The sequence below is a fragment of the Dama dama genome, chromosome 23 (genome assembly GCF_033118175.1).
Source record: "Dama dama isolate Ldn47 chromosome 23, ASM3311817v1, whole genome shotgun sequence".
Taxonomy (NCBI): Eukaryota; Metazoa; Chordata; class Mammalia; order Artiodactyla; family Cervidae; genus Dama; species Dama dama.
In genome coordinates this window covers 17,367,060-17,392,739 of record NC_083703.1, presented here as the reverse complement: position 1 = coordinate 17,392,739, position 25,680 = coordinate 17,367,060, and the positions used below count along the sequence as shown (strand labels likewise).

Below are 25,680 nucleotides of genomic sequence, written 5' to 3'. Positions count from 1 at the left end.
CGGGGCTCTGCTCCGGGCCGGACGCGGACCGGGTCGGGCACCCACCTTCCTTCTGGCTGCCGGCGGCGCTCTGCTGCTGCAGCAGGCTCTGGCTGTAGAGCGTGGGCAGCGCCGCGGCCGCGTACTGCTGGATCCCTGAGTAGGCCTGGGTGAGGGCGTCCATGGTGCCCGCCGTGCCATTCGTCAAGCCCGTGGCGCCAAGTCCTCCGTTCAGAGCCGCCATACCTGAGAGCATTTGAGCAACTTTACAAAAAACCCAACAATAGAGAAGAGAAACAGCACTTTTCATTAGTGCTTTCCAAAGGAAGTCAGAGAATCATTTGACACAAGTACGACAGCAAGTGCATGCAGCGAGCACACCAGTTACACCAACGTGAACTTAAAGACAGAACCATGAAGGAACGAGTCGTCAATAATGGCAGACACACAGACAACCACCACAACCCCCTGAGCGATGGCGAGCCTCACTCCCTAGGCCAGGGAGCGAATTCTCCGAGGCACTACAGGTGGGCAATACATCCCAACTCCATGCAGGGTGCTACTGGCAAGACTGGGGCTCTCCCTTTGAAATAAGAGCCTTCTGCTTCTTACAGCTTGGAAGCACATAAGAAAAAACATTAGTGGCAGAGGCCTGTGACATCTGTACCCTTACCTCTAATTACAGGGTTCTTGAGGAGCCATGGGATGACCCAGGGGTTGAGAAAGGAAAGGACAGGCTGAACCTTCTCACCCTAAGCTGCCTGATGTGGAAATGGCTGGTAGGATGAGTGGTGTACTCAGTGAATTGCCAGTTCCACTGACTGGCTTCCTGATCAGCTGAAGGATGCTGTTGGGGATGAGGACCTTAGGGAGAATCGTGCTGATGAAGAATTAAGGTGCAGGAAAAAATGCAGCTTCCTTCCCTCATTGAGGAGGACTGAAGCTGCTTATTCAGTGTGAAAGGCTAGAAAGGGGATGGGACCATTCTCAGAAGCAAACACACACACACACACACACACACACACATGTCCAAATACTAATTAGTGCCCGTGGAACTGGGATTTCCAGCAAGGAGAACATTCCACGTCATGTTTTCCAGTTAACTGAAGTGACCCTGCATCTGGAGCGATCTTGGCTATTAACCCATGTGAACTGGGTGGCGGCCAGGACACTTTAAATTTTTTTCCTTGTCTCCCGGCTGCTCTTTTGCTCTGTTATGGTTGCTGACTGTGTCACTTTTTCCTGAATACTGAGTCAATTCAAGTATACTTTAATAGAGTGTGAACTTTTCAATGAACTCAGGACATGGAAGAGGTGACATCATAATTGCTTTGAGTTCCCTTTACGATGAAGACTTTTTTTTTTTTTTTTTGGTAAAGATCTGTTTCTGCAAAGAACTCAGTGAAAACATTAATGAAAATCGAAGGAATTAGGGCTATTAAGGATGTTAAAATAGCAAAGATGATTAACTGCGAAAAAATGGTAATAAGCAGTGTAGTGAAAATAGAGAACAAGAAAATAAGATGCTTAGATGTCATACAGAGGAGTCAAATGTCAGTCACCTTAAACCTCCATGCACATTTTTGCTTGCCATCCACAGGACACAGGGGAGAGGGGACACGTACTTACTCCATCATGCTCTGTTCTTCTGACACCTTCACCTCTTAGGTCAGAGGATTACACACGACAGGAATGAGAGCATGGCTTAACAGGAGAGGAATCTCATGGCACCTCAGGGCTGGTATTCTCCCTGGGGGGCTTGCGGGGACAGTGCTGCCCCTGGGTGATGTTTGGGGGGAGGGTGGCCTGTCCAGGAAAGCCTAGAGGTCATGAGCATGGAAAGCCAGCTTCCTGAAAAAGGAAGTGATTTCAAGCAGATCTAGCTGATCCCAGCTAAGCTCAGGAGGTGCTGGCCAGCAGAGGCCTGCTGACTCTGCTTCAGGTTTCTTTCCATGAAGGAGTTTATTCTGATTGTTTCTGAGGTGTGTGTGCCAGTGCCAAGGTGGAATGGGTAACTGATCACCCGGCAGAATTCAAAGAACCATCAGAGAAGGATTTCAACTTCTGAGAGTTATTCCTGTTGATGATTTAATATTATTCTATATTAAATAATCATTATATGATGTTAACACTTGTCAGTTCAGCTGCTGGTATCTGATTCCACCTATGCACTTTGGACAACAGAAATAGAGGTTTGAAGGTTAATTGCATGAAATGCTTCCCCTTAAAAGAACAGGGCTTTCTTTGAAAAAGCCAAATGGATTGATCATTTCATCCTAATTTAATTGAGATTCCCACAGATGCTATTTGTGTGAGGAAGGCTGGAACAAAAGGACAGGTGTGGCAAACCTCAATGAGGGCAGGAAGGCCTCTGCAAATTGTCTAGCGATAAAGTTAGTGCACTTAGTTCAGCTGTTAGTATATGACACCTGCCTCACATAATCCAGGAGGGAAAGCTCTTGTCAGTGAACTGCCCACGTTCCTTCCTTCTCATCTTGCCATTCTGCTTTTAGCTTTAGAGTAGTGTCCTTCTTTTTAGTCCTTCCATCCATGCATGAACTTACAAAGGAAGAACAAGGATATGGAGCTCAAATAGTGTAGCTACTTGTTTACTAACCAAAACTTGTCTTGTGGGGAGATGAGGAACCCTCTGGGGGGGAAGAGGTAAAGTTTGGTAATTAACTGGATCCATCTACCACCACCTTTCTCCCTGGCTCCTCTGTCCGTGGAGAAGAGTTGGTTCTGCTCAGAACCCCAGAAACCTGTCCTTATGATGGCAGGTAATGGTTCCTGTGTGGAGTGGGGGAGCAAACGGCAACGACACGGAAACTGGTCTGGTGGCCTCTGCCCAGGTTCTCGTTTCTTGACTTCCTTTTCTGAGGACTGTCCAGCGGGACAGGTGGCATCGCTACATCTGTTAAGGAAGAACGGTCTGAAGGAGGACCCTGCCTCTACATTAGGTTTTCTCTTGAGGTCTCAGAAGCAAGTATAAGCTCCGAGACAGTGCTGGGGTTGTGAAACAGCTCTGAGGGTGATTCACCCCAGCAGGCAGAACATGGTTTTCTCTGTGCATGACTCTGGGTTTAATTAAGCGTTTTCCTAGTTCATACTGTTTAGCAGGGGTTATTTGAGACTAGAAATGGTCTTAATTTCCCATGAACTATACTTATAGTTATCCAGTGGCAAAGTATTAAAAAAACACAACAATAAGGCCATTGTTCTTGCCAGAAGCAAAACTGAATAACACAGACCCCACACAAGAACTAATCATGGTCTCTCTGCCATTCAACAGAGTCCCTCTCTAGCCGCTCATGATAACAATGGGAAAACCCCAGCAAAGGACAGCAGGACAGGCTGAAGAGGCAGGAGCACACGGACAGGACGACACACAGCAGTCATGAGCACGTGCTGAGGAGGACAGCCACTCCCACTGGCCTGGTACTGTGCAGACCAAGGACAGGCAGGCGGTCAAATCAAATTCCTTGTTTTAGGGGAACTAGGTCCTGGGGCATAGAAGCAGCATGGAGGGGTGTGTGCAAACACTCGTCTGCAACCGAGGGGAAGGACAAGTGAGTTGGAGCGTCTGCAGAACAAGGTCAGAAACAGGAGTCAAGGCAGTGAGGGCTGCTGGCAAGAGGGGCGCTGGAGGCAGCTTTACTGGAATACAGTACTCTGCTGTCCTGTGGTTACCACTTCATTTACTGTTTGCTCGCTAATCAAAAGCCATCCAGTCTGGAAAGAAAGAAAATCTTTTTCCTTTCTGCTTTCTTTGGCCTCTGGTCAGATAACACTCAGTCCAGGTTCATCTCTGTTTTCCCCAGGGCATCTGCATAAAAGGATTCCATAAAGCCTGAAAGAATTCCCTACCTCTAAATGTGTGACTTATATCTTCTTATCTGGGTGATAACAGCTAGTCTTCATTTGGGTGAGTTCTAGGTTCTTCTTTACAAAATAAATTACAAGGTATTCTTTTGGGATTTTTGTTTTTCTCTTTTAAATAAACTGTACTTCTTGATCACCCTTTAGAAACTGTTCACTGAGTGAATCGTGGCTAAAAATAGGGCAACTTGCCAAAACTCTTAATACTTTAAAATGGGCAGAGGTTGGGTGGCCTGCTAGGTAATTAGGTCCCCAGGTCAGATCTCCTTAGGCTGTCGTGTGGCTGTTGTCAGGAAAGGCAGACCCGGGGTCCCCTCGGTGGCCTGAGGACCATTCCCTCTAGTGGAGGAGCCGAGGCTGAGCTCAAGCGTCAGCTGTGACTCATCCTCTGGCCGGGAGCCATTCTCCCCACAAATCTAAAGCACCTGAAGTGGGCAGGCTGCGTAGACAGAATTTGAGTTCTTCGGTCAGTCTGCGTATTTCAGAGCTGAGGAATTCTGTAAACGATTTGCCTCACTCTGCTTCAACCTGCCGTAGGGGAATAGGGCCCTCCACGAGACTCGCTGTAGGGTGACCCTGGCCTCCGGAGGCTTAAGAAAGACCCCAGATTTTCGCTCCAGGGGCAACTCCTCTCCACTCAGCCTTATTTCCTGCTTCCCAGGGCCTCTTCTCTCCTCCTGTATGACTGTCATAAACCTCTGGATTTCAGACCTGGAGGGGACCTTTAAGGCCACCTGATCCAGGACGTCCCATTTTCAGATGGGACCCTGAAGTCCAGAATGGGGGCAGTGACTGGCTCAGATTCCTGCAGACTGGAGCTGGCCCCGTGGTCCTGACCTCCAACTCATCGATTTCTCTTTTGTAACTTATTCACAGCCTCTTAGAAGGGCACCAAACCAGAACCCAATCAGAGTCCCGGGGATCTGCGGATACCTGTCAACCACAGACACCTGTGACCAAGTACACACCCTACACCCCTGAAGACTCAGGATGGTGAGGGGGCTGTCTGTGGAGACTCAGAGTGGACACAGGCGGCACACACCTGTCTAAGCGTGTGCTCCTGCCCCTCCTCCCAAGTGTTAGTTCTCCCTGTGATGCAGCCTTTGCAGGTTGTCTCTGGCTGAGCACTATCTGTGGAGAATTTGGGGGAAGGCTGTCCACCAGAGCAGCAAATACTCACTGTTGATGGTACCTGCGAGTGCATTAATGTTATTCAGTCCGACAGTGGCTCCTGCCAGTCCTTGCAGAGTCCCGAGAGAGGTCAGAGAATTCATGGCTGCACCAGCAGTGGAGTTGGGGGTTGAAGCAGCCACTGCAAGACAAAAGGCAGACAAGGAAAGGGGAGAGAAAGACACAGTGAGTGAGAGCCGGCTGGCCCAGGAGGCAGTCTGTCCCGTCCTTGCGGACAGAGCTGGGGGACTGTCAGTCACGGGACGACCAGGAGCCTCGCTTAGGCTTTAGTGTGAGAGACGTGGGCTGGGCTTGTAGCAACTGTGACAGTGACATTTAGGGAAAAAAATCACCATGGCTCTGCTGTGCCAGCCAGCGAACACGCGCTCTGCTGGCTAGTGGAGGGCAAGCCACGAGAGGAGGGCCCTTCCTCCCGAGTGGTGGGTCCTTCATCAGCCCCACTTCAGGAACCTCTGAACAAATGACCAGCACAAGGTGGGAGTGAAATGGCAATTCTTGGCTTTCTTATTCTTTATGCTTCGGACACGGAATTTTAAGTTAAAAAAAAAAAAGTCATACATATTCCTGGGTTTGACAGAAGATTTCAAGACCCAAGTAGTGGTGCTTATAGAAGGGGAGATAAAACAATCACCCACCTTTAACTAACAGCGTCATTGGGATATAATTCATGTTATAAAATTTACTCCTTGAAAGTATGCAATTCCCTGATCAGTACATTCACAGAGTTGTACAACCGGCACCATAGTCTAATTTTGGAACATTTTTATTACCCTCTAAAGAAACCCGTACTCATCAGTGCTCATTCTACATTCTCTCCCCTCTCCTTGGACACTGGCAACCACTGATCTACTGTCTGTCTCTGTGGACTTGCTTAGTCTGGATATTTCATATAAACGGAATCATAAAATATGTCATCTTTTGTGACTGGCTTCTTTCACTGAGCAAAATGTTTTCAAGGTCCATCCATGTTGCAGCACGTGTCAGTGCTCTATCCCTTTTTATTACTGAATAATAGCCCGCTGTATGGAAACAGTCCACTTTGTCTGCCCATTCATCAGCTGTGGACATGCTGATTGTTCCCACTCTGGGGCTGTTATGAGTAATGCTGTCGTGAACATCTGTACTCAAGTTTCTGGGCAGACATATGTCTTCGGTTCTCTTGAATACGTAGTTAGGAATGGGACTGCTGGTCGTATGATAAAGCTCTGTCTTCCATTTTGAGGAAATGCTAAAATATTCCCCAAAGTGGCTGTCCTCCCTATTCATTTTTTAATAATTTTCATTAGTTGTGAGTGTTTCCCTGGGAAAAAGTCCCCAGATGTCCTCATACTGAAGACTGTTCTGGAAGCTCTTCTCTGGTGTCACCTGAAATCATGTGAAAGCTCTTCAGGCCTTTACCTTTTCATTTTTCCCCCCCAGGCCTTTATTACTGGCTGAGAATCAGAACATGCCCCAGGGATACTTTTTCTCCCATACTCGCTGGCACATTAGTGTGTAAGAGCTGTCACATGTAGGCTGATGTCAGACTAAAATGCATTTCTCCATGGGAAATGCAGGGGGCTTCTGTTTCTAGTGGTTAGGTGGTCTAGGTACTAGAGAGACTCTCCCACTGAAACTAAAATGCTCAATAAGATATTTTAAAGAATATTTAAATTGCATCAATAACTGACCATTCAGTAAGAAATATTCAGAATCAATGGTATAAGTGAAAGTGGGAACCCAGGAAAATAAGTAGCACACTTAAGGTAGCTTTTGCCTTAAGGGTATTTGGTGAACCAGATAAATTTAAGCTTCAGTTCTCAAAGCCTTCCCATGCATGACAGATACAAGAAGTCTAGGGTCCACCTGAGGTAAAGCGCGTAAGAGACTCCCCCAGCAGGAAGTCTGGAACCCTCGAAGGCTAAACAAGCAGTGTAACGATGAACAAGATACACTTCCTGCTTCAGAAACTATAAGGACAACTGCCTGTATCAAAACAGTGCTGAGCAGGGGGAGAGGATTCCCTCTTATAGTATATAGCCCTCACATAAGTCTGCAAAACAACTTTCTTTTACCTGACTGGTCGAAACCCATCCAACCATCGATTTAAAGTGGTCCCCAGCTTGTACTCTCTTCTAGCACCTTGTAGAATCAACTGTAAGTCAACCTTGAAAAGGCCCATTTTCAACAAAGAACTCTCAGAAATAAGGCTCCAAAGACAGTTAAGCTCACAATAAAACAACAAAAACACAAAAAGACAAAATATACAAGAAAACCAAGTACCAAGAGTAAGAATCAGCAGAGACAGAGTTAGACACTATATTTAGATCCACCAAAACTTCAGATACTGGAATTATTACTGTGCAGTAGGAAGGGTCTTTAATATGTCTGCACAATATGAGAAGGTGAAAAATGAAAAAAAAAAAGATTATAAGAAATAACAGGTGCTGAAAAATGAGCTACAGCTGTAGCTGTATGCTCATTACATACTATCACCATTTCATTGCCCTCTTAAAAAAAACCAGAAAACTGGAAGCAAGTGGGGCTGCAGTTAAGAGTGAGAGCTTTACAGCAGTTATTTATGACACTGAAGATGTGGGAGCAACCTAGTCTGTCTGTTGGCAGATGAATGGATAAAGAGGACGTGGCGTGTGCATGCATATACACAGACACACACATATAAAATGGAATACTATTCAGCCATAAAAGAATGAAATATTACCATCTGTGGCAACATGAATGGACCTACAGACTGTCAGATTAAGTGAACTAAGTCAGACAGAGGAAGGCAAATATGTATCACCTATATGTGGAATCTAAAAAAAATTAAAAACCACAAATAAATTTATTTATAAAAAAAAAAACAGACTCACAGACATAGGAAACAAATTTAGGTTACCAGAGGGGGAAAGTGGTGCAGGGGTAAATGAGGATTTGGGGGTTCACACACACACGCTGCCGTATGTGAAACAGATCATCAGTAAGGACCTCTGTAGAGCAGATGGAAGTACTCAGTACTCTGTAACGACCTAGATGCGAAGAGAATCTGAAAAGGAATGGACGTGTGTCTAACTGCATCACTTTGCTATATACCTGAAACTAACACAACACTGTAAGTCAGCTACACACCAGTATAGAACAAAAATTAAAAAAAATTATGCAAGTCAGAGGTCTCTATTCTGCTTTTCTATTTATTTAGGACCCCCGAAGACTGGCTGCAGTGCACTATAGTCTTCTGACCTCTTGTTGTGCTGTTGTTGGGTAAGTAGACAGATGGGAAGAGGGTGAAAAACAGCGGGGAGAGGAATCAGACATGAGATGAACTGAACTAAACAACGTGCCTTAACATGAGAGGACTCCGTGTGCTCCAGTGCTCTGAAAATTTACCCCAGTTTAAGTCTAAATTGGAAAAGATACCTCAGTTGTGTATCTGGCTGCCTTTAAGAACCTTCTGGGTTCTAGAAAATAATCTCTTTAAAGCAAAAGGAAAACTTAAATTTGTCACACAACCAGTCTCAATCAAGTACTTCAGATATTCAGGAGAAGCACAGCAGAGAAGCCCGTCAACACAGAAGACAGAGATGTATTAAATGCCATCGACATGCCTGTTTTCCTTACTTCTGTGCTGGCAGCCTGGCAGGAGGCTGCCTGCGTCCTGCCCACCTAAAATTAAAATTCCCTCTGTCTCCACTAAGAACCGTATCCTCTGCTTTCTCAATTAAACTGTTTACAAGATGGCACAGGAACGTTTCAAGAGAAGGTGGTAAATAAACATTGGTTCGTCTTTGCCCACGGCATCTCTTTTAGTCAAAGGGTGCTCCATGCAGGGGAGAGGCTGTACCTCAAAGCCCAGAGGAACGTGGGGCGTGGCGGGGGGGGGAAGTGGGGGCAGAGCTGCCTCACCTTCTAGGCAGTGATGGAGAGACCTGGTCACACGTCATGTTTCACGCCTGCAGTACCGCCGGCTCTAGATCACCAAGCAAGTCACCAAAGAGGTGGTGAGCAGCTGGCCAGCGAGGAGCTGAAACAGCCATGCGACCCACCAGAGCCATGTGTATGTGACCCCACACGGCAGCTCGGTTCCGGGCCTTCTGATGACAAGCTGGGAGGGGTGAGGGTGCTGGAGAGGGAGGGGGACCGGTACCAAACCAGCTGCTGCCTGGTCGCCAGGACAGGAGCAGAAACACAGAGATGCAGCTTCCTTCTTATTCTCTGCACGAGGTGGGGTGACAGGCAATCTGGGGGGAGGCCGACGGCTGAATGGAGGGAATGAGGCTCTCCCCCTTTCACAGATTGCAGACCTAGCCAGAAAAGTAGAAAAGTGGCCGTTTGGGGCACCAGCCTCTGACCCTGACCACGTCTGCACCATCCTTCCTACATGAAGGGGAACCTTCTCCCCTCTGTTTTATGGGCGCCCTGGCAAGTCCTGTCTCCAGTACTGGGTCCCAGAGATGATCATGCTTCCCAGGAACCCAGCGCCTCCATCTCCACCTGTGAAACCCTCTCCCCACTTTCCCTGACTGCAAGATTTTTTTTTAACTTTTAATTTTGTATTGGGGTACAGCCAATTAGCAAACAATGCTGTGAACAGAGAAGGGACTCAAGTGTACATATACATGTATCCATTCTCCCCACAGACCCCTGCCCACCCAGGCTGCCACCTAACACTGGGCAGACTTTCACGGTGGACCGCAAGAGTTTCGGAAAGCTGCAGTGAAACGACGTCAACAGAAGACGCCAAGAGTCTGCCTTCAGAGTATCCGCAGGACCCTGAGAGCATAGGAGCTCTGGGGTCTAGGAAACACAACAGTGGCACACACAAGGGAACACTGCCCGCCCTGACCAGGCACGCTCAGGACGGCGGAGCCTGCCGTCGCCCCTCTGCGTCACACAAGCGCTGATGCTCCCAAGGGGGCAGAGTGGTGGAGCGCCTACACGGGCGCCTCTGTCGTTAGCACGTCACAACCCAAGGGCGTGGGGTCTATTTTTCAGGGGGAGGGGTGGGGAGAGGAGAGAGGACAGGGTGGGAGGAGGCTGTTCGCGTTAGAAAAGGACATCGAGAGCTTCTGCAGTGTTCTATCTCAGTGCCCAGCCATCTGTAATGCGCATGTCCACTACCCCACACACACACCCGCATCACCTTTTTCCTTCGCTAACCCACTTCCAACTCACAAGGAGCTCAGTCAGCAACCTGGCTTGTGCCATGCTGGGACAGACAGGTTCTGCAGATGGGCCAGAGAAGCCTCCGAGCCTGAAGGGCTGACTAGACGAAGCAGCTCCTTGCAGGGACTCTGAGCCCCTTTTGAAGTGTTACTCTACGACAGGGGACGTCTCCAAAGATGAGAGAGTGGTATGGAAACGGACGTGGGCAGTATCATCCCCTCTGTGTCCACCATGGTCCCACCATTTTCTTCCCTTTAGTTTCATCTCCAAGTGCTCCCTGGAGCCGTCACTGGGGGGTGCTACTAAGAAAGAATCTACCTCAGCGTTGTCAACAACCTGCACACCTCCTCACCTCACCTTGTTTCCAGGATCCTCCCCGGTCTGTAAAGAGGGGCACAAGGGCGATGGTGTCATGTGGGGCCAGAAACTTATTTTAAACAGTTTATATAAACTCAGTCTACCTGGGTCAAACAAGAATGGAGCAAAGGAAAGGACAAATTGGACCTGCTTTCTCATCTAGTGATACTTTGCTTATGAATCACCAAACTAAAAGCACACCCTTCCTGTAGCTGGCCCCAGGTATCTGCCTTCTTTACAGATGGTAGATAGATGGGGAAACAGTAGCTCACTTTATTTTCTTGGGCTCCAAAATCACTGCAGATGGTGACTGCAGCCATGAAATTAAAAGACGCTTGCTCCTTGCAAGGAAAGTTATGACCAACCTAGACAGCATATTAAAAAGCAGAGACATTACTTTGCCAACAAAGGTCCGTCTAGTCAAGGCTATGGTTTTTCCAGTAGTCATGTATGGATGTGAGAGTTGGACTATAAAGAAAACTGAGCACCGAAGAATTGATGCTTTTGAACTGTGGTGTTGGAGAAGACTCTCGAGGGTCCCTTGGACTGCAAGGAGATTCAACCAGTCCATCCTAAAGGAGATCAGTCCTGGGTGTTCACTGAAAGGACTGATGTTGAAACTGAAACTCCAATACTTTGGCCACCTGATGCAAAGAGCTGACTCATTGGAAAAGACCCTGATACTGGGAAAGACTGAAGGCTGGAGGAGAAGGGGACGACAGAGGATGGGATGGTTGGATGGCATCACCGACTCAATGGACATGGGTTTGGGTGGACTCTGGAAGTTGGTGATGGACAGGGAGGCCTGGTGTGCTGCGGTTCATGGGGTCAGAGAGTCGGACACGACTGAGCGACTGAACTGAACTGAGCAGAACTAAACAGATGGTCATGGACACAGCTTGAAAAAAATCATAATGATTTCAACCTGATATATAATTCTAGGTGCCTAGGAGCTCCTGCTTTTGAACGTTTCCTGGGGTGGCAGGAGCGGTGATCCCTCAGCTGCGGTTAACAGCCAGTGTTTCCTCGGCAGGTCACTTGACCTCGCAGGCTTCCGTTTCCTCATGTGGATCACAGAGGGAGGCGCTTGCATGAATGAATGATCTTAAAGATTCCTGGTGCTTTTGAAATGGGTCAGATTACTATTTGACCAGGCTCTAGAGAGGAAAAATGAGGAACACGGATTTCTGTAGAAAGCAAGTCCCTGGGAGAGTCCTGGAAAACCTGTCTGGATCCTGGTCTCAGGATGTCCTGGAAAGAGGCAGCTTTCCCTGAGGATAACAGGACTACACGGCTGGCAAGAGGTTACCTGCACAGCCCAAGGTCTGACATGCTCTGAATCACCCTTCAGCTACTTGCATGGTTTCCTTTAGAAATGATCGACCACAGAGCACACACTCCGTATGCTGTCTGGAAAAAAAAAAACAAACCACTCTCCAAGGGCTTTACCCTCAGTGATGACAGCTATAAGGAAATGGGTCTGGCCAAAGTTACTGTGTTCTCTTTAATCCCACAGTGGCCATTCTATCTTTGATAAGCAGGGTGTGTTGATTCTGTGACCTCAAATCAAGAAGTTCGCTGCCAACTTCAGCGAACTCCCAGAGTAGAAAGAAGGAAGGAAAGGCTCTGTTCCCTGCATTTATAGTCTAATATTTTTTGGAACAGTGGGGAAGTATTTGCTTTCCAAAGTCAAATGTTCAGAGAAAAAAATATCACTGGGCCTTATTCCAAGTTTAACCGACCTCTTATTGTCCAGAGAAGCAGAATTTAGTGTCATTCCAAAATAATCATCTTCCCCATATGAAACTTTAATGCTGTCTTAAAAAAAGTAATAGCATACATTATATACACATTCCCTCGATAATTCAGTAAATGTAAAAATGGACAAGTCGTTTTCACAATGGAGAAATAAGCAAAGAAAGATGAAATGACTTGCTCTAAGTCACAGCCGTCCAGCTCTTGGTCAAGATGTCCATGTATTCTAAGTGAAAGTGAAACTGCAGTTCCTCTATTACATTCTTTAGATTAACTATTTTTTTAAACCTCTGCACCAGGTATGAACTTTTTTTGGTTTCTAGCCTTATTTATAGTCTTGCCCTATGGTGATGTGAATACTTTCCTGTCTCAAATCCTTTACAGCCTCCCCAGTCCTGTGTGTCTCAGTGGTGAAGGTGTTCCCTCTCTTAAGGGTACCCAGTCCACTCACTAGCATCCTCTCGGCTCTGTGCCACGTCCTGTATGTTAGCGTCCAACCCAATGCTGGGCGACAGCTCGGCAGGTGGGGTGGGGGGCTTGGGGGGATGGAGGTGGGGTCGGAGCTTCACACACGCCGCTATTGCAGGCGCCACAGAGGAGGGTTTGAGTCCTTCCCTCCAGACTCCTTCCCCCTTCAGGCCGTCAGTTTTTGCCTCTCGGCGGCCTCTCCTCACCTCTGTTCCACCTCCTCTTAAGTCTAGAAATATGTCTTTCTCCATCGTAAAATTTCTCCTTCTATTGACCCTTCTAGACTTAAAAAAAAATCACTACACTGCACGAAGATGTCATCTATAAATACACAGCTCCTGCCTCCTGTCTCACCCCCCCTCTCACGGCCTCCAGAACTGTGACATCCCTTCCACCATCACAGCGAACCCACCACTGGCAGGTGTGTGTGTGAACTGCCTGCCCATGGTCGAACTCAAACACCTCTTCTCCGCCCTCACATCTATCGCTTCCTGCGTGAAACTCCCGCTCTTGGCTCCCTGAAGCCACGCTTCCTCAGGGTTCCCTTCCCACCACGTGGCTCCTCCCCTCTGCCCCGCACACAGTCATCCGTCAAGGCTTCACCTCCCCAGCCCGCTGCTCTGCTGTGTTCCCAGCTCGATGGTCCCCCTGGGGACCACACTGACCCTGCCCATCTCTGCAGCTGCTATGGCACAAACGCAAGGGTCAAGGACCCATTTGCTCGCGGGATGTATTCACACGACGTACCAGTTCACGTGTGCCGTGGCTCAGCCTGCGCGGGTACGGAGCACCTTCCGCCTGCCCCCCACCGCCCTGTCTCTGCTGATGAAGGTGCTGCGTTACTGGCCCCCACACTCGGCACACTTCCGTTGGCAGCTCTTTCCCTCTGCTCCCTCACATCCCGTCAGCACCCGAGCCCCGCCGACACCCCTCTGCTCAGAGTCCTCACCTGGCTCTTCCCCACAAGAGGAAGTTCCAGCTTCTCAGCCACGGCTTCCAGGGCCCTCCCTCCCTCCCTGGTTCCTATTTCCCGTCTATCTCATGCTGGTGAAAAGGGAGATGGATTTCCATTTGCTAACCGAATGCCTTTTCTGTATTTTCTCACACCTGACACATCTGATAAATCTTCCATTTCTACCTCAGAAACCTTAACTCATCTTAAACTTCTGGCTCCAGTGCCGACTCTCCTGTTAAAAGTCACCCATTAAGTCAGGATCTCTCCTGTCACTCACACCCGCAGACCTGATCTGATTCACGCTCTTCCACCGGAAGAGTCCAAGTTGGGGCATCCTGCTTGTTTTGTGCATGTGGCCACTGCACCCAGTTTATGGGACTAAGCCACGTACGAAAGTAGCATTTATATTTTGCTGCTTTTAAGTCTTAAAGCACAGACCTTAGGTCATAAACTTCTGAGAAGTTGTGACTAAAAGTGTTGTTGCTTTTCCATCTAATACAAAACACAAGCAATCCATACCCGCTTTTACCAGTGGCAGCGGTGATACCAAGAGAGAGTCTGGGGTCGGGCGGGGGAAGGGTCTCACTGAGTGCTTGTGTTGTGCTTGTGTGAGCTCACACACGCCTCACAAGGGCCCTGCACACAACACCTGGGACCATGCAAGGCAACATTTATGCTGAATCATGGACACAGAATGGTCTCCAGAGCCGCTAGAGTAGGGAACGAAAGCCCCTATCTCAAATACTGAGAACGTGCACCCCAAACAAAGCAAGAGCAAGTCGAGTGAAGCCACAGCTCCACGAATACATGACAGGGTGCGTCTGCGCACCCAGGGTCAGACGTGCAGAAAGTCAAGCTCTGCAGCAAAGGGGAGGACCGTAACTACCGCCACCCCCTGGGCCGGGCAGCTTTCCTAAGTGTCAGCTCAGCGATATGAAAAGACTGCGCGGGGACGAGGGAGCTTCACCCAGCGGGGCTGTGTGGGTGTTGGAGGAAAACAGAGAGAACTGACTGGACATGGTGACTGACTAAGGACAGTGGGCCACAGGCTGGCTGAGAAGGGCCCTGCAGGGGCTGAGGATGGGTCAGCGAGAGGAAGAGGATGTCTCCATGCGGCAAGAACAGACAGGTTTGTGGAAGAACAGCTGGCTTTAGTCATCCCAAGGTTGTGGCATCACCGCAGCCGCCTGAGGGACAGCCTCTCCCAGAGCCTGCTGTCTGTCTGTCCCTCTCTTCTGTCCTTCCAGGCTTCACCGACTGTCCCTTGCATGTGATGGACCGGAGGTGCGATGCAGGTCCAACCCCTTCTCACGGACTTGCCTGGCCAAGCAGAAGGCTCGGGAATTCACGTTAAATCAGCCTGGGAATCCACCTCTTCGCCCGAGGCGAGCTCTCGTGTGACACATGGGCGGGGACCTTGGGGGAAGGAGGGGAGGAAGCCTCTCGTGACACAGAAGGGCTCTGGATGACTCAGAGGATGACTTCTGAGCCCCCACCACTCAGCCAGCCTGGTGACGCTGGCGGATAACACACCACTCTGGCCCTTCTTACGTGAGGAGCCAGGGCAGGTCTGAATCTCATGGGAACATGAGATTTGTTTCCCTCGACGAGTCTGCGAGGAAGCGTCCCCCTGTCCCCGGGACGTGGTGTCTGTTGCGGCCTCCGAGGCGGAGGCCACGTCTCCAAGGTGGGAAAAGACGCTGCCTAGACTTCACAGCAACAACTCAGGGGAAAGCCAATGGTGGGAATGGGAGAATGTGCCCAAGTATTTTAAAATGCCCTTCACCCTTGAAAGAAATGATCTGTTATCCTGAAGTGTGTCCCTGACTGAGTGCACTTACAGAAGCATTAGAGAATTTTAAAACAGTTTTTTAAAAGAAAGAAAATAGAAGGTCAGTAGGATAATGTACACAGACACAATGTTACGTTTTGGACAGAAAACGCCAGAGAAGTGCTTGTGAGTGGTAATGCTGATGCTTGTGCCCACACGCGCAAAACTGCCAGGCCAAGGCAACAGATCCACAAGCTGGGCAGATACTCATATCTTTCTTTAAGGCCCAGCCACACGCCTTACAGACAATTTATCCCTTTCTACCAACACCGAGACTCACGCCTTAACAACAGGTTCAAAATTGGGTAAGAAGAAATGACCCAAGAATTAATTAACTAAATAGGAGACTGTAGTAAACAAAGGAAAAATTATCATACCAAAATAAAAGACAAGAAACATGATTAAATCAGGCTTCAAAAGACCCATAAGAAACTCATAAAAGGCATAATAATGCATTTACCTGGCTTTTATTCTTTCCTGATTTAATTTCTAATTTTATTCCTTACCACCTGATAATTGCATGAAACACTTATTCTAACCATGGGCAACTGAGACTATTTTCATGTTTATTGCAAGGCCAGGAGACAAACCTGTATTTATTGCCTAAGGGGATTTTTCTTTTCTTTCTTTACAAAAAACAATGCTTAATCTTTCATGTTTAAAAGCATAGACTGTTTAAAATCATTTATAATAATGCTGTAGGGAGTTTGTTCCTGGGTGTGCAGAACTGATATGATAAATTTATAATTTTTAAAAAAGGGAAAGTTTGGAGGTGCTGAACTGACCCTGTACTTCCGGGATGGATTTGTCTGAAGCACAAGAGCTGTCTCAAGAACAGGTAAACCAAGACCTGGGCAGGCTAGTATGGTGAAGCTCTGCTTTCAGTTGAATGGACTGGCTGGTTATGCATGGTTCAACAGGAAGCCATATGTTTTTTTTTTTTTTTAATTATTAAAAAACAACAACAAAAAAAATGCACTGGCCTTGGGACTAGCATCCCATCCCTTTTATTTCCTGGGAAATTGCTCTGATGAAGCGGAGAGTCATGAATTGTTACTAACCACATTTTCTGTGACTTTGAAGAGTCCCTGATGGAAATTAGACAAATAATTTACTTTCACTTAAACACCAGATTTTTTTAGTTACACTTAAGATAAATAATCGAAATGTAGATTTAAATTGCTTCTGCTGCCCACATTTCAGGACTCTAATGAAACATTTTCGGCTCTTATGCAAAGCTCTGCTCAACACAGAAGAGAGAAACCCGTCTCCCTGACACAGTGGTTGGCAGGATTTCTGGTCAGGCCGGATGCCATGTGAAGAGCAAAGGGAAGGATGCTTGGCTGGGGTTGGAAGAAAGAAAACACGTCTCAGGACACATTTTCCCTTTCATTCAGGTCTCAGGAAAAAGCTGAAAATGGCCAAGTATGTTTCAAGTTTCCTTACATACTCTGGCCACCTTCCTAGGCTGTTCGAGTGCTCTGCATTTTAAGAAGGTCACTACGTCCTCACAATCCTCACCGTACTGGATGGAATGAATGTAGATCTGCAGACATGGACCTCACCTCTCACCCTTCCTCAGGACGGCGTCATGCCAGTCCTCTTCCTCCTCGCAGCCTGTTCCTGCTCGGTCCTCTGCCTGGACACCCTTGCCCCGGATCATCTCCATGCTCCCATCACCTTCCTCAGGTTTCCCCCTTCAGAAGGGGAAAGCCTCCTTCCATCTCCTCTCTCCATCTTATTCTGCCTGGGCCCTCTTCGCAGCGCTTGCCTGGCATACACACGGCACCTGCGACTGCTCCCTGTCCGAACTCCCCTGACAGACAGGAGACCCCCGGGGGCGGGAGTGTGTCCTGCTCCTGGCTGTGTCCCCAGCACCCAGGCCAGCGCCTAAGGCTACACAGTCACTGGAAAGCACTAGCTATCAATTGCAATATCAACACTGATCAGCTGACAGACGCTTCTGCACTTGGCTTCTTAAACCCACGAGCCTTCTACTAACGGAGAACAAAATGTTGGAATATTCATTCCGATTCCCTGGAACCAAGGCACATTCCCACCCAGCCGTCACAATGGAAGAATATATTTTCATAAAGTTGAATGAAGCTTCCCAAGCAACCAACAGGCCACATACCCTTCACCAAAATGTCCATGTATGATAATGGTCACTTCTGGAACAGGAGAATAATTTCAATGTAGTGACAATGTTAAACTCTTCAAAGCCTGGTGAACCAAATAGCAGACTGCCTCCTTGCCATGTAAGGAAGAGTCTTTATGGGAAAAAGAATGTTCTTTTTTCCCTACCTTGTTACCAATGATGTGGTCAGTTTCTTCTTTTTACTTGCAATAAAAGGGAGTCAGCCATGCTTGGAAAAATTACAATCATCTGCTTCTGCCAAATTAAAGTTAATAGTGTTTTCTCTTAAAAAAAAAAAAAAAAGACCTAATCCTTTTCCTTTTTATATAAACAAATAAAACACCCCTCAGATCTTGAGAAGTGTTTAGTTTTTTCACTCCAAACAAAATATAGTTAAAAATATCAGTTAAAAATGCTGACAGATGGTTGATGTATATAAAACCATATACAGTGTTTTTTTAAAAAAAAATTGTATTGGAGTAAAAATTTTTATAGTTTATTTACAATATTGTATCAGTTTCAGGTTCGGACTGCTGTTTTAATGTAATCTTTTCACAGTCCTCACAGGGAGATGTTTCTTTTTTTTTTTTTTTTTGGCCTCACAGCATGCAGGGTCTTAGTTCCCTGACCAGGGGTCAAACCTGCACCCCTTGCAGTGGAAGCACAGAGTCTTAACCACTGGACTGTCGGGGAAGTCCCAAAATGGTTAATTCTTATTTTTCTAGCAAAACATTCTTCAGTCTAATTTCTAAAACAGGGGCACTAGTGGGGTCAAATACTTGTGTTTTTAAGAAAAAAAAATCACTATTATTTTCATAAGGGGGAATAAACTATGTCAAAAACGCATATTTCTTTAAAAGGATATATTTAAATAACCAGCTTATGTTTTGCATTAGTTATAACTTAATCTCTTGAAAAAAATTACAAAGTTGATTTTTCAGGAGTATTAGCTGTTGAGTGGAATGAGGCCCACATGTTGTCCCGGTATGTTTTTGAAGACATCTCAAGAATGAAGGCAACGTCCCGCATGCTGTTGCGCTGAGATGAGGTGATGGATACACTGTCCAGCCTTTCCTCAACGTCTCTTCAGTCTCTCCCTCAACACTGAACTCAGAGGGAAATGAGTTAGAAACGTGGTGTTCAGTAAACAATCAAGGGCTGTGGGGCTTCTCTGCTCCCTGAAGCCGGTTGCCTGCAGAAGGCTGGTCTGCCGGGCACTGCAGCGTTCCTTCTCTATTTTTCTAGAAGAAAACCCTGCATTGTTAGAGAAGTGTGGGGGCCAGTTGGCTCATCTTTTGGGAGTGGCCGATAGAGGGCTGTGGGGTTGTTAGTTAGAAAGGGGCCTGGAGGTTGTCCAGGCCAGCGCCTCCGCGTACCAGAGCAGAAGGTGAGATCATCCATCAAGGCCCAGAAAACTCAAGAGAGGAAGGCAGGCCAGCAAAACACTTTTTAGAAAACAAATCCTGGTGTCTAAGCAACCACATTTGGTCTGGCTCATATGAAAAAGAAAACAGCATCTGCCTTTGAATAAGGCAACAGAATTTCTAAGGAGGGGGAAAGAAAACCTCACTTTAAATGACACAGCCCAGAAGGGGACCACAGAGGAGCAAAAAAGACGGCCCCCTCTGGACCTCCAGCTGAAAACCACAAGTGAAGGATGTAGCTGGTGTGAAACATCACAGATGATGATTCGGGGTTTTGAGACTTAACAGGGAATTCTTAAATTGCTAACAACAAACCACCACCACCAAACCAGGAGAAAAGCGCATTCCTGAGGGACTGAGGCACCTCGTCACTGGGCAACTTCACCAGGACAGAAGGGAGGGCACAATTTTCAAACAAAACGAACGTGTGAGAATTCCCTCACGGAGCTTTTCTTCTCATCTTACCCTTGGAAGATAAAAATGCACATGCTCAAACTTTTGTTTCTTTAAAGGGTAACTGCACGCCTGTGTGTGCAACAGCACCATTCATGGTCTCCAGACACAGAAGCAGCCTAAACGCCGGCTGACAGCGGGATGGATAGACAAGGTGCGGTACCTCGTGCGGCAGAGCGGCACTCAGCCACTACAAGAGCGCCGTCTGCAGCGATGCCGCCTAGAGAGTGTCATACCAAGTGCAGCAGTCAGACAAGATGCAGCCAGAGGCTGTCATACCCAGGGAAGTAAGTCAGGCAAAGACAAATACCACATGATGTCACTTCTACGTGGGATCTAAATTATGGCATAAACGAACTTACCTGTGAAACAGACACAGACCCATGACGTAGAGAACAGGCTTGTGGCTGCCAGGTGGGGAGTAGGCGGGGAATGAACTGAGTTTGGAATTAGCAGATGCAAACTGTTTCGTATACAATGGGTAAACAATGCGGTCCTAACTGGACAGCACAGGGAAATATATTCAAAATCCAGGCATAATCCGTTAACGGAAAAGAATATAAAAAAGAATGGTGATATATGTGTAACTGAGTTACTCTGCTGTGCTGAAGAAATGAACACAACGTTGTAAATCAACTCTGTCTCAATAAAGATACATTAAAAGGACAAATAAGACATTACAGAGGTAACTCAGCCTGATGCCTAGCGGGGTCTGGGCGTGTCCACCCTGCACCTGGCACTGCCCACCGCGTCCTGTCTCCCAGCAGCAGGACAACCCCTTACCGGGACTGGTGAGAGCTCCCAGGGCGCTGCTCGTGGTGGACAGAGGATTTGCATTGGTGGTGGTGGCTGAGGTCTGGGCTGCGGCTGCAGCCGCCGCCAGCGTGGCCAGGTTCTGTAACTGTAAAGCATTCATGCCTGCAGAGGGAGAGAGAGAAGGCATGTCAGCAGCAGGCCCACTTCGCCCCTTTCCCAAAACAGAGGGCAGGTGATGAGCACAGAGGCCCCGGGGTGGGCACTCTCACCCAGCTGCCCCGAGGACTCGTGCGGTACCACATGTCCCGTCCCAGCCCGGCACCCTCTGCCCAACTGCCCCCTCCTGGGCGGTGCAGCTCAGCACAATAGACAGGCCAGAGGGTTCCGTGTGGACCACACATGGCAGGGCCTTCCACCTCGAGGCTGTCACCTGGAGCGAGGGCTTCAGGGTACACTCTCCATCCTTAAACTGGACAGGTGTGCATTCGGGGTGTGACAAAGAGATGATGCTTTATTGCTCTGAAGTTACACTGATCTGTCTTCCTGGATCTGTAAGCTGTGTGACTCTGGACAGATTTCTTAAACTCTCTGATCCTTCCTTCCTGAATGAGTAGTAACAGTTACTTACCTCCTCCCTCATGTGGTTGTTGTGCAGATTAAATAACTCAGTGAATGAAAAGTGACTCAGCACAGTAACTGGTATGACACAAGCCCCGATAATTATCAGCGACTACTGTGACTGTCACTATCATTATAGACCCCCATACTTCTCTCTCTAGGTTTATTCAGGAACTGATATTTGCGGAGGAAAAGAATGAAGAAAAAAAGGCAGTGCCGTAATATTTTTATTTGCATTTTAAGTATATTTGTATCTCAAAGAGGAACTACTTTTAACTAGAATGAATTGTGGGCTAATGAAAATCAAGAAAAGAAGAGTGGAGAGAAACAAAACTCTGCTGACAGGTCTGGGGGGACTGGCCAGGCACAGACTCCATGCCTGAGTCCCCAGAGGTTCAAAGGTTCTCCGAACTAAGTCTTTTTCCATGAGTCATTTCACCCCCGTGTATGTTTGAGAAGCAGGCAACAGTGGTTCTTTCCTCATACAGTGGAATTTTGCACAGAAAGATTATGAAGTTATCAGCCTAATTTTACCACTTTCTCATGTCTGAAATCCAGGCATTCGAACATGTCTACAAAGTAAATCCAACCTGCTTTTGAGAAAGTGGCCTGACAACAGGGCTGGGGCATGGGAGATGGAGGAGGGGCAAGAGAACATTCTAGGAGCTCGCCTGCTGGAAGCCCGCAGCCACCGTGTGGAGCCGGCGGCCTCAGCTGGACTCAGAGCCCGGATGCCAGGCTCACTTACCTACGCTGCTCCTCCACCCCAGGTGCCTTTGTGAGGACTTAACTCTACTCAGAAGACAGTTCCCCAGGTCCATGCTGCGATCTGGATTCTCATTTTGCTCACAGCGATACCCAGGAGGCACCCAGCCCTGGTTGCTTAGGGAGAAAGCCAGCACCTGTTTTGCAAACCCACATAGGTCCTGGGGATGCTGGGAACAGGACAAGGCACTGGTGGCATCCTGCGACCGTGGCAACCCTGCTCCATCGCGCACGGGCCACTGGGGACAAAGCTCTGTCCCCACCTCGGGTCGGGGCCAGGCAGGGTGGTGCTGACGGGACCCTGTGAAGGGGAAGCGCAGGGCCTGTTTTTTCAGGTTTGCCCGAGGAAAACGGAGCTGGGGCAACATGAACTGAGCACAGACATCTCTGGAGTCCCCCGGGCGAGGTTCCTGAAAGCAGCTGACCACACTCTGGCCTGTGTGCCCAGGGGCTGGGATTGGGGGGATGCTGCGGGGTGGGATGAGGCGCTCCAGCACGGACCCGCCTGGTCCCCGTGGCCCCTCTAACGTGCTCAGGATGTAACGCGGAGGACCAGACACTGGCATGGACAGACGGCTATGCGGACAAGAGAAGGGTTCAGCACCGATGTTACAGTCTGCACATCTGGCCCCGGTGAACCATCAGCCGAGCACCCTCCTCAGCCTGCGTTTCCCAGGACACCTGCCCTGACTGCGGCCCGGTGCTGGAGTGGAGGAGCTCAGCCTGCTCCTCCGCGTCAGAGCCTTGCGGGCCCTCCCGACCTTGAGGCTCTTCCCCTCGTAGGATGACTGACAGGCTGTGTCCAATGGCACCTTTACTCGTTACCTGTCATCCTCTGGCTCGCTACCTAACTCCTAGCGCATTCATCGCAGCCTGCTTCTGCATCATACACATGGACTGCTGACCTCCACGAGTATACGCTAAGCTCCTTGAGGACAAAACTGTTGTCTCATATGCTTTCAAGTCCACCTACACACACACACACAGCCACGTTCGTTCACAGTAGGTGATACATGGGGCCACGGAAGATGCATGAACAGGGCAACCAACAGCATGAAATGGTCCCACGCTGCTATGAAGAGCATTGTCTACAGACCCAAACAAGGTTTTTCTTGTTCGTTCTTCATTCCACAGTATTTACAACAGCTTCAAATATTGACTATTTCCCGCAATCGTTAATTAATCCATTCTGCAAATATTTATTAGGTCTGTGCGTTTTCTTTCTCTCACCCACCAACACTTGGCGTTGCCCTGGAGTCCAGCCGACCACCCTCGAGTTCTGTGTCCCCGTCCCCTCCCCGAATGTCCCCTTCCCCCCTCACCCCGAGGGGCTGCCCTGCCTTCACTGTGAAGGCCAGGTTCTGGGGCGCCACACTGGGAGCGGCCAGCTCAGTTCAGCCACCGACCACTATGGAGCAGGAGAACATGGACCCAGCAAGCAGAGAGGAAGGTGGGGACGAGAGGCGTCGACTTCAGCATCAGAGGGTTTGGGGCGAGGAGGCGGGGGTTAGGTGGGGAGAAGCAGAGGCAGGAGGACCTGCAGATGCTGCCCAGCTCGCCGGCTGTCAGCACGCGGCCACTACAGGCCAGGCCCCGGGCCCCGGGCCCCGGGCCCCGGGCCGAGCACTAAGCCTCCCATCCGAGCGGAGGGGAGCCAGGGACTGGGGGAAATTCTATCTGTTTTTGGAAATAAGACTCGGACCCAGAAGCTCATTCTCACGAAATGTCCTAAAAGGGCTGCGAGTCCTGGTAGAAAACCATCGAACGACAGCCCTGGGCTTGGCGACAGCGATTGGGAGGAATCAAGAAATCCAAGCTCAGGAGTGACAGCGCAGAGAATGGATCAAAGAACACAGCTCCCCCCACCCAGAACCATGATGTACTTACAGTCAAGCCAACAAAAGAAAACAAAACCTGCCAGATTCTCCGAGGACATCGGAGCTGCTGGCTGACGCAGGGCAGGGGCCACGCCGAGGCCGGACGTAGGAACCTGGGGGCAGCAGGCACGGGGTGTGTGACGGGCGCTCCTGTCCACCTCCCGGGGGGCAGCAGAGGCACCTGTTCCCTGCACAGTGTCCTTTTGTCTGGCCAGGCGGAGGCCTGAGGTCTGGTCACCAGGCCATCCCTACAGCAAGAAAGCCTCCCAGAGAGGACACCCCAGCCCCACGCCCGGGGCCTTCTGAGGCACAGCTGGCATCGGCACGTCGCAGGGACACGTGTGGGGTGTGGCGAGAGCCCTGGACACCTGTGGGGCAGGATCCCGGTGTCTCCACAGCAGACGTGCAGGGCCCCGGGGACGGACGATTTGGCTCCGCTTGCCCCTGGCGCTCCCGTAACCAGAGGGTCTCACCTGCAGTGTGGACATCTGCCCTCCCCTCCAGCTCAGGGCGGAGCTTGGGGGCCCCCCCGCTGCTGCTGGGAAAGGCGTCGGACCCCAGCTAGGAAGGCAGCTCAGAAGGCTCCGAGCGGACGCACCCCGAGCTCCATCCTCTGCCTGGTGAACGGCACAGACTTCCTGGTACCAGCATTGTTTTAGACCTCCAGCTGCCGCAGGCTCAGCCCCTGATGGACAGTCAGTCCTGGCCACCCCGTCCCAGCTCTGGCTGTCTGAAAGGGGGTGTTGCTTCTGCTGATGTTGAACTCACATGTCTGGTTCTTTCTCCACCGTTTTCTGTGTGTGTGTATGTAAGCACACCCTGTCCTGTCCTTCTCAGCTCCTTTCTCCACCCCCTGGGGCCCCGTCTCATCTCCGCTCCCGACACAAAAATCCTCAAAGGGCACCGGATGTGGGAGGGGTGGCTAGGGTGCGGGGTGGTGGGGGAGGGGATGCTGGTTCTGATTGGCAAACAGTTCTTCCCTGAGAAGAGAACCACCCCCTTTTAACCTCACAAAGTGCTCTACTCGGGTAGGCATCCCTCAAACCAGGGGCAAATAATCTGAGCGACAAGAAAGGCAAAACATTGAGATGAGTTTTAGGAAATCCAACAATGTGCCAAGATCAAAATGGCCAGGAAAAAAAAAAAGTTGGGCATGCAGGGGTTCAACTTTTCCCTCATTACTCTGGAAAAGACAACCCTTCTCCAAACGAGGAAAGTATGTACCGAAGAGATGCACACGGTGCCTACTTAAAACTGAAGGTTTTTTAAAAAAAATTATAAGGAGAAGGGCATGAAAATTTAATTGAATGTTCACCTTAGGTAATTCTGTGTCTTATTGTTCAGAGCAATTACCATAAATCTGCATTTCAATAAGCGAGAACAGATGTCAGTTGTTACCGGCGCTTGCCAATCAGGTCTGTTAGAAAAGTGACAGATGGGTGGTTATGGCGCATTCTCCTAAGGACTATTAGCACGGAGTGCGGGGTGTGGAGGAGGGGAGGCTGGGCTCTGGGAAGAACCTGGGGCCTTTGTGGGTCCACTCTGCAGACCTCCCAAGTGTGTCCCCAACGCGAGGTCCAATTTTGGCCAAAGTCTTCCCTCTTCTCTTCTCGTCACAGACACGCTGAGCCCGTCTTCGCTCTGAGCCGGATCTCCGACCAGTACAGCAGTCTCTGTGCGGTTCTTTCAGGCAGACACTTGCCCGCTATGATTTCCCTCTGACTTTGGAAACTCGGGCCAGAGATTCTGAAGGCGAATTACTACCCGCTTCTGAACGTCGGAAGTCAAGTGAAGCAGTTTTCCCTTTGTCTATCATCGGATCCTCTTCTTTGGCCACCACTTCATAACCTCTGTGATTTCTTACTAACAAGCCCCCTCCACCCTAGAAAAATACTTCCCCGAGCAGAAAACCACCCCCTACTAAATTTGAGATGCTGTCCAGAATGACAGGAGGAGGTTTTCCTGCGGCCGACACGGGATCGCTTCTCTTGGAGCAGTTTTGGGGATCTCCTGTGTTGTTCACTGACGGCTCAGATTTGCTCCGTAGCTGGTCTCTTCACTCGTCTGAGTGATAACATACCTCGATTTGTGGA

The 25,680-nt window shown here is 49.0% G+C and overlaps 1 protein-coding gene across 12 annotated transcripts in view; it reads right to left on the bottom strand.

Annotated features, from left to right (window-relative positions):
- Positions 1 to 25,680, bottom strand: part of CELF2 (CUGBP Elav-like family member 2) — a 550,854-nt gene that overhangs the window by 15,300 nt on the left and 509,874 nt on the right. For 8 of the 12 annotated variants that reach the window (XM_061126053.1, XM_061126049.1, XM_061126050.1 and 5 more), the window contains 3 exons: positions 20,355 to 20,489; positions 5,051 to 5,170; positions 46 to 243 (listed from right to left, as the gene is read on the bottom strand). In XM_061126053.1, coding sequence (XP_060982036.1) covers positions 46 to 243; positions 5,051 to 5,170; positions 20,355 to 20,489 — 453 coding nt within the window. Of the gene's footprint in view, positions 1 to 45; positions 244 to 5,038; positions 5,171 to 20,354; positions 20,490 to 25,680 lie in introns of all 12 variants that reach the window. The other 4 variants (XM_061126051.1, XM_061126055.1, XM_061126052.1 and 1 more) reach the window with 2 other exon arrangements.